This window comes from Periplaneta americana, chromosome 8 (assembly GCF_040183065.1).
Source record: "Periplaneta americana isolate PAMFEO1 chromosome 8, P.americana_PAMFEO1_priV1, whole genome shotgun sequence".
In the NCBI taxonomy this organism is placed as follows: Eukaryota; Metazoa; Arthropoda; class Insecta; order Blattodea; family Blattidae; genus Periplaneta; species Periplaneta americana.
The window spans coordinates 76,474,069-76,482,519 of NC_091124.1; the positions used below are offsets into that span (position 1 = coordinate 76,474,069).

At 36.2% G+C, this 8,451-nt stretch overlaps 1 protein-coding gene across 1 annotated transcript; it reads right to left on the reverse strand.

The window, feature by feature from the left end:
* Nucleotides 1–344: 344 nt before the first annotated feature.
* Nucleotides 345–8,134, reverse strand: LOC138704306 (uncharacterized). Its single transcript, XM_069832169.1, has 3 exons — nucleotides 8,036–8,134; nucleotides 4,810–4,965; nucleotides 345–754 (listed from the first exon to the last, which is right to left on the reverse strand). The coding sequence occupies exons 1-3, from the start codon at nucleotides 8,048–8,050 to the stop codon at nucleotides 668–670; spliced, it is 258 nt and encodes an 85-aa protein (XP_069688270.1). The 5' UTR covers nucleotides 8,051–8,134; the 3' UTR covers nucleotides 345–667.
* Nucleotides 8,135–8,451: the final 317 nt, after the last annotated feature.

The window sequence follows — 8,451 nt, forward strand, 5'->3', positions numbered from 1 at the left end:
GATGTCATACGTGCGGTAGATCAGTATTTTTCTAGTACAATTAAGCTGTACTGCATTCCTTTATCGACCGCTCTCTCTTACCTCTACTCCGGAGCTCTCCCCACTACTCCTAATACCTCCCCTCTTTTGCGTCGCTGAGCTGTCAGGACTAAATAATCGAGCTGTACAAACGAATAAATATCGACAGATCTTGCGAATTATTCTGTAAATTTCTCGCAATTCTGAATATCAGTACGAAATATGGTTTCAAAGTTTGGAGCAACTTTTCAAATGCAAAGAAATCATTTATTATAATTTTAGTATTACAATTGCTTAAAATTAACTCACACACAGCACAGAAACACATGTGAAATCATATTTTGTCATCTTCCTATTAATTCGAAACAATATTCCCTAGTTCTCGCCTTCTTGGCACCGCTTCACAACATTTTAACGTCTCAATTATGAGGGAAACCTGTTTTTGGGATAACATATTCTACATCACGTGAATGTCATTGCAATATTAAGAATGTATGGGAGGGTGTATTATCTGTTCATATTAATTACAATGCTACAATAAAATATTATAGTTTTTTTGTACGTTGCAATGTTGGACATTTTTGTATTTCCTTTCCCCCATATGCAGACAATGGTAAACGCAGTTTGATTAGGAGAAAGTGAATAAAATTCATTGCGTCAGTTCTCCATGCATTGATTCATTCTTGTCCTTCATCGTAAGTAGGAACATGAAGAGAGACAGGGACTCGTTCATCATCTGAAAACAAATTGAATTTCCACATAGAGCATTCCTGCCAGTCATTTCAGTATTGATTCGATATAAGAAGATTACATGAGACAAACTAATTTTATGGTAATGCTGCAAGAAGTTTAAAGTGGACTCGAAACTTAAAATCATTTGATTGTGAAGTTTTGTCATTTCCTTCCTATGCAGCCAACTGTGTGACAATGTGTGATATGAACTGATGGATGAACACAAAAATTATTATTATACCCTTTATTCTTTCTCAACGAATACACCGTATTATGTAAAATTGTTTAGTTCGTAATCGATTCAAACAATTGCAAATAGTTAATAGTTAGAATTCTCTGCCGCCTGAAGTCAAGGGCTGCCGAACTTTAATTTCCTTTAAATGTAAATTAGAAAATTATTTTATGATGAGTTGCCAAATCTAACGCGTTGCAAATATTTAATGGAATATGTTCCACTGTATCTTTTTTTTCTTATTTTTATTGTGTAATCATGTAAATCGTGCTTATTTATCACTTAACACCAATATGTATCCCACTGTGTTGTATTTTTATTATTAATCTATTTTTTGTGTAAATTTTATTCTATTGTCGGTTTCTGGTTTAATTGTGTGAATCCTACTTAATTGTAATCTAATACTAATATGTATACTAATGTGTTTATTTTTATTTTTACTACGTTCATTTTTTATTGAATTATCGGCTTCTCTTTTTATGTGATTCGTATTTGATTCTAACAACATTAATATGTATTCCACTATGTTTAATTTAATTTTATGAGGTAAATTTTTATATAACTATCTCTTTTGATCTCATTATGTACCTAAATTGTGTCAGTATGTAATTACTTAATTCCGATCAAGTTGTATGTTCAACTATGTAAGCAAGTTTTAATCCTGGTTGAGTGTAAGAGAAGGCCTTACGGCCTTAATTCTGCCAGGTTAAATAAAGCCATTATTATTATTATTATTATTATTATTATTATTATTATTATTATTATTATTATTATTATTATTATTACGTATCACAAAGGCGTTTCACATAACTTAAATTCCGTTATAGTGAATTCTGTTTGTTTAGTTATATTTTCTTGAGTATTACCTATAGTGGAATAATTGTATAATAAGATAAGACTCCAATCTTGACTCACACACTTTCAGCACTTGTATATCAAAATGATAACCCCACGCGAAAGTTTCTCAACCAAAGAACGAGCTTATTGACAATGAGCATCGAATTACGCTGATAGTTATAAGCATGGTGCTCAAAATTAATAAGTGATAATTTTTTATCTTACGTTCATTTATTTCATTTGTATCGTATCTGCTTTGGGGTATCAGCAATCAAGCAATTACGTGAGACGCGCTGTCTCAACATGCAACAGTAACACTGGTCAACAGTGATTTTGTTCGGTTCCGGACAATTGGCCAAGACAATTTGCCACACCGTCCATTATACAAAAATGGGACCATAACAATTTATTTATATGTGAATTAGTGGCAAATATGATAACTTTCACGTTGTCCTCCTGTTCAAAATACAACAACCACCTTTCTCCTTGTACGGTCTTAGTGTCTCTGTCGGCTATAACGTTCAGTTCGTCAATATTCCTTGGTTCAGGTGGTAGGTGCAGCTTCCTGGCACGGCGCACAGTTTATTTAATAGATGCTTTCTTGGGTAGATTCACATTGACTTTTCTTGCAATACGCCGTAACTCATTCTGAATTATGACAGACGTTGGTTCTGGGGAAGTCCCCGCCCTTGCCTTTATGTTCTCTGTACATGCCTTTACCTTAATCTTTCCCCAGCTGCAGAATGATTCTTGTGTTCAGACGGTTCTTTGACGACATTGCTTCCATCTTCTAATAACGTGACTGTTGCATTACACCCGCCACGCAAGTCATAGCGCCAAACAACTCCATTCTTATTTTCTCTAAGTCTCATGTACATGTAGCCAGGATAGCCTCTCTCTCTGATTTTGTGAAGCAAATTTCTTCTGCCATAATTCCCAATTAGTTTACAGCTTCAGGATTTGTCTTGTGTTATCATAGAAATATATTGTAAATTGTTGCGAATTTGGGTATTGCCTCGAATTTTAATGTGTGGCTAATTGTCTTTGATACGAATTTCAATTCTGTGGCAAGTTGCCTCTGTGGCCAATTTTCTGTGGCCAGTTGTCCCCTACCCATTTTGTTAAATGTAAAATTTCTGCTGTTTCTTATGTAATTTCATCTGCTGATTCCAAAAATGAAGTCAGAATTTTTCTACCACCCACAATTTGTTTATAATTTTATAAAAACTGATTCATTTTTATTGCTATATATAGGCCTAGTCCTTAACATACTAATGGAAAGAAAATTTGAAATATTTCAATTGCTTTAACAGTTTGACCTATAACTTTAGATCACTATTGCCTGTGAAGTCAGAATTCATAAAAATAAATTTTAATCCTCATAAGACTGTGAGAGATAGTATTCTCAGTTGAGTTGGAACTTACAATCATGGAACAAGTTTTATAACCCGTGTTTTCTTTGTCCTAATTTTAAGTGTGGTAAAAGTATCTTATAAAGCGAAACATACCTCGAAATATTATATAAATCACATAAACAAATTTTGTTACGTTTCTGGTTAGTTAACTCTGAAAACCCTCAGGCGAATTTTTACTACACTAGTTAAAAGAGCTTATGAGTGTTACTTTGCTTTCAAAATAGATAAGGACCAGAACTGGACTCCTGAAATCTGTTGTGCTCCGTGAAATTATATTAAATGGTTGGATAAAAGGATAAGAGTGCCGTCGTATGCCTTTTCCAGTTCTATTGATATGCCGGGAATCTAAGTGTTGTTATAACCTCAAATGTTCAGTTGTTCTTATTCCAAAGAGCCTTTTATTTTTATCATCTCTATTTCGATTCGACTGTTTTTCTGGATCATATTATTGTAACCTCGAATGTTTAGTTGTTCGTATTGGAATTATCTTGCCGAACACAATTCGTGATAATTGTTATCCTCAGTTAATTTAATTTGTCATTTAACTCGTGTTTGCTGTCATTAGATAATTATTTCTCGACCTCTGTTGTCGAAATAATTAACATGACAACAAACATTCGTTAAGCTTAATTAAATTACTGGATAACTATCAGCACGCATTGTGTTATGGAAGATCATGAGTTAGACCATGTTCAATTAACAATTTTAAATTATGTACTCTGTTGACGTTAAAGCTAAGGGACGGAGGTACTATATCTTTGTGACTAGTTTTAACATAAACACAGTACATAATTAATAGTACATTATGCAACGAGCATATAATGATAGTAATTAAGACGCAAGTATGGAAGTTTATGAAACGAGCGCAAGCGAGTTTCATAATATTCATACGAGCGTCTTAATTGCCATTATAGGCAAGTTTCATACGACTTTTTATGCTCGACCATATTTCTAACTTGAAATTATTCATATGTATACATTTTATTTGTATCTGACAAGATCGGAAGTGACCTTGTTCTAGGTCGTGAATTGTGAGATGCGCGCACACGCGAAAGTATTGATTTTTTCCGAGGAACAATAATGTCATTGACCTTGATGTAATCCCGTTAAACTTGATATAACCTTGATTTTTGAATTCGACATTGAAAAACGAGATGACAAATTGAATTTATTTGAATATTATTTACAATTAACGCTAATTATTATAGTAACAGAACATAACCTTCTGCGACAGTATTGGATTTCCAGCCTCCGTGACTTTTCACTAATTCTCTTTCGATTGCATATCCGAGAATAATCGATACTTGCGGTTTTTTAACGGTACAAAGCTGACTTGTCATTGGCTGAACACTCGTAAGCTGATTTGTCATTGGCTGAACACCTGTACTTTAATACGTAGGTGTACTTTAATGACATGCAAAAAGGACTGCTACCGGGTGCATAATTACTACATTTCGGCATGGTCGAGCATAAAGATGTTAATTCAACACGTTCTAAAGTATTATCGCACTGAAATAAAACTACATTAATTCTTATGCTAAGGATACTTATATTAAAATTGACAAGCATTCGTACACTCATGAGAGTTTTGTTGGATAATGGAACAAACTTTCCAGCTGTCAGGTTAAATCCATGATTAGCCTGAGCGATTATGAATAAGATACATCGCTGATATTCGACTGGTGCTCCCACCCAGTCAGATGCCCAGGCCGCGTCTTTTACGCTCTCGAACTGAAAATGAATGAATACACTTGATTTAAATACAGTAAATCCTGTGTAAATTGTGCGCATGTCTTGGAAAAATTACATTTAATTCCCTATAAAATATTTATAAATTGCACGTAATTAAAGTGCACGGAACTCGGATTTCTAAATAGGCCAAGTATTTTTGTTTTTGTTTTCAATTTCACATTATTTATTTTACAAGTATAAAAAGTATACTTGACTAGCAAGGACAATTAACTATCTTTCACACACAAGTCACAAACTCATCAGTTTTTACTGTTCTTCAAATAATTTGCGTATAACATTATACTGGCTGAGCAACACTTTAGGACTTTCACACCGCCCTCACGACTTTCACGTAAATCAATTATATCTCCTCGTTTTCTTAGATATTCTAGGACACTCTCACCTATTATGCGAGGGACTCAATTTATCTACACGAGTATAAGTAAACAATAGAGTTCAGCAACGATCGAGAAAGCAAGAATAACAGTGCCCGCAAAGCGAAAACCCGCACGACAATATTCCCTCTCGTTGACTGCTTTCAAGCAAACGTTCCAAGACATCGGGACTTCGGGAGTGATAAACTGTCGAACGTCAAGCAGCCTTGAATCGCTACAGTTGTTAATACGAGACTGAAGTTTATCAGTTTTGGCAACTGTTATATATGTATAAACAATAAAGTAGTCCATTTGAAACACCATCTCTACCTTTCAGTGTAGTAATCTGTTCCCAATCATTATTTCATTACTTATTAAAAGACTAGGAAATTCTTTTTTGTGTGTTTGAGATCAAGTATACAATCTCAGGTAAAACAAAACGTTTTATTTAACGCTGTATTTTATTTGTCTTAGAAATTCAAATTTACTTTAAATTATTTATTTATACTCGTAAAACCATAGGTAACATCTGATAGATAGTAGAACCAGAAAAATTTGATAACTGTAATACTATTTTCTTTTGTCTTTTCGTATCAATTAAACATTTCTAATGTTATTTATATCAATGGTGTGTGTTATTCAAATTTACGAAATTTTTCCACGCCAACCAAATGCTATTTCGAGACTGATGAACAAGATTCGAAGCGGACGAGAGTTACGAGACGAGACTCGAAAGACAATTGCAACGAACTCAGTGAGCGAGAGCGGCAGTTAGTTTTGTTCATCTCTAGTAAACAAGTACTCCCTCTGTCCCATAATAATTGTCCTGGTCGCTTTTATTTCTTGTCCCATAATAATTGTCCGATATCCATAATTTTACAATGGCGTTTACATAGGAGCAAAATGAAACACATGAATGAGTAATACAATTGTATTACTCCAGAATCAGTACAAAATTGTCACTCAATTAGAAAAAGAAAAAAATTATTAGTCCGGGATCTGTATAAACTGGCCAATCATTGAGCCAGAAAGAGAACATGAATACTACTTGCACAACTTTATGGCTCTAGGATCAGTACAAATTGGCTAGTCATTGAGCCGAAAATAAATACTCCTAGGAATGAAACTTTATTAACTCCAGGAGTAATATAAATTGACCAAGAAGTGAAACAAAGAAAAACATTCTCCTACGAGTAAAGACGAAAAAAGTGCCTGTTATACCGGGAAGGTTGTCATTTCAACAGTTTGCCTAGAACCACAGACCTACTGCTGCAGTGCTACTGTAGCCTCGTCGTAAATGTTCCGAGGACACTCCAAACGAGATGGCAGGATATTGATGTGGTCCAGGTGCGCCTTTTGCTTATGGGGAATCTTGTTGTTGTTCCCGTCATTGACTTTCATCGTTTCAATGAGATTGGACTGCAAAGTGAGGAAGATATTGTTGAGCTTGTCGCGTGTCAGCTGAGAGAAAGCTGTTCCAATGGCGGCGATCAACTCATCAATAGTTTGAGGAGCTGACTGATGCTGGAGAGACTGAATTCCCGGAAGTAACCCAGATCTAAAACATTCATATCCAGACTGTTTGGCGGTTGGCACACGAGTTCCAAAGTGATTCCACTGGCTGCTGCAGCATCCATCCAGGTGCGGTCGTTGGGAGCGATATGCGGACGCGTATTGTCCTGCTGAACTTACACCTGAATTCTCCCTGTGCGCGGTCCATTTTGTATTTATTGCTGGGATTAATTTGGTGATGAGCATGGAACCATTTTCCAAAGATTGCCGCCCCCGTTGCCAAATGCAGCGTGCTGTTCTTTTACTGAGATGAAATTTCTCGGCCGCACCTGTTATGGCACCTTTCTTCACTACGTCAGCCGTAGTGTTTTAAAAAAAACTCGTATACCGCCTGCCATTCACTGTCTGTAAGGTTCTTGCTACCCCTGTCACTCACTACCGCCAGTTGTGTTCCCAGGATGTCCATGTCTGTTCAAACGTACGTACTCAATGAAGGAGTATGCTCTACTAACGATTTGCACCTTACTTTGCTACACTGGGTTGTATATAGTGCCATACCGGTGAGTTGAAAACCAATACCCACTTTCGGTAATCTTCTGGGCGGTGTGTGTTGCTTGTCTCAATAAGATCACGTTACTGATCTGCATAATCTTGTGCACTGATCTACAGCGCTTCTCCTCATGCGTGCACTTCTCATTTGCCTCGTCGTCTGTAATTACTGAAATACCATTTCGGCGTACCGGACAATTATTATGGGACAGTGGAAGTACTTGGGATTCAGCTTAGTACCCTACGCACTTGTCTGTAGTAGTGAGGCATAGCGGGCCTGCAGAATGGGTGGCAGTTATAAGTCTTGCTACACTGCTCTTCAGACAGAACTTGAATATAGTTCCGAGACTATGAAGTTGTTAATCCCCAACGAAAGGTGAATACTCAAACTTATATTCCTGAACCAAAATATGTTGTAATATCAGAACGAATATTTGTCTTCGCTGTGGAAGGCTTGCTTTAATTTTAACACCGTATCACGGGGGTTTGGCACGTGTTTATTCTGCGACATATACAGTATGTATCATTGTACACGAGAGCATGATAGAAATAATAACGCCTGTGAAATGTCGATGGAAGATATGATAACTTGACTATCAGAAGCAATAATAACACAAATAATATTTCATACGTACTTTTTCCGTTATCATAGTTCCCAGACAGCAGTAGACGCCAACACTGCAGAGCACAGTGAAGTAGACCAATATCGATTGTATCAACTCTACGTTGTCTCCCCAGGTCTGAGAAGCACAAAAAAAAACATGTATACAGGGTGATTCATTATTGCGTGTAAATTCTTTTTGTGTGTATTGTAGAAGTGAAACTAAGACTAAAACGTTCTATGCAACTTTTTCTCAAAACCTTTAATTCCAGAGTTCCAGCAGATGGAACCTACGTCGTAGTAACTGCATAGGCATTACTGTTCTCCCACACATTTGGTGTGGCATTGTGGGGAATCAGTTACTCGGACCTCGAGTTCTACCTCCGCGGTTGAATGGGGAAATCTACCGCGCATTCTTGGAACGCGAATTGAATGGTCTGCTACATGATA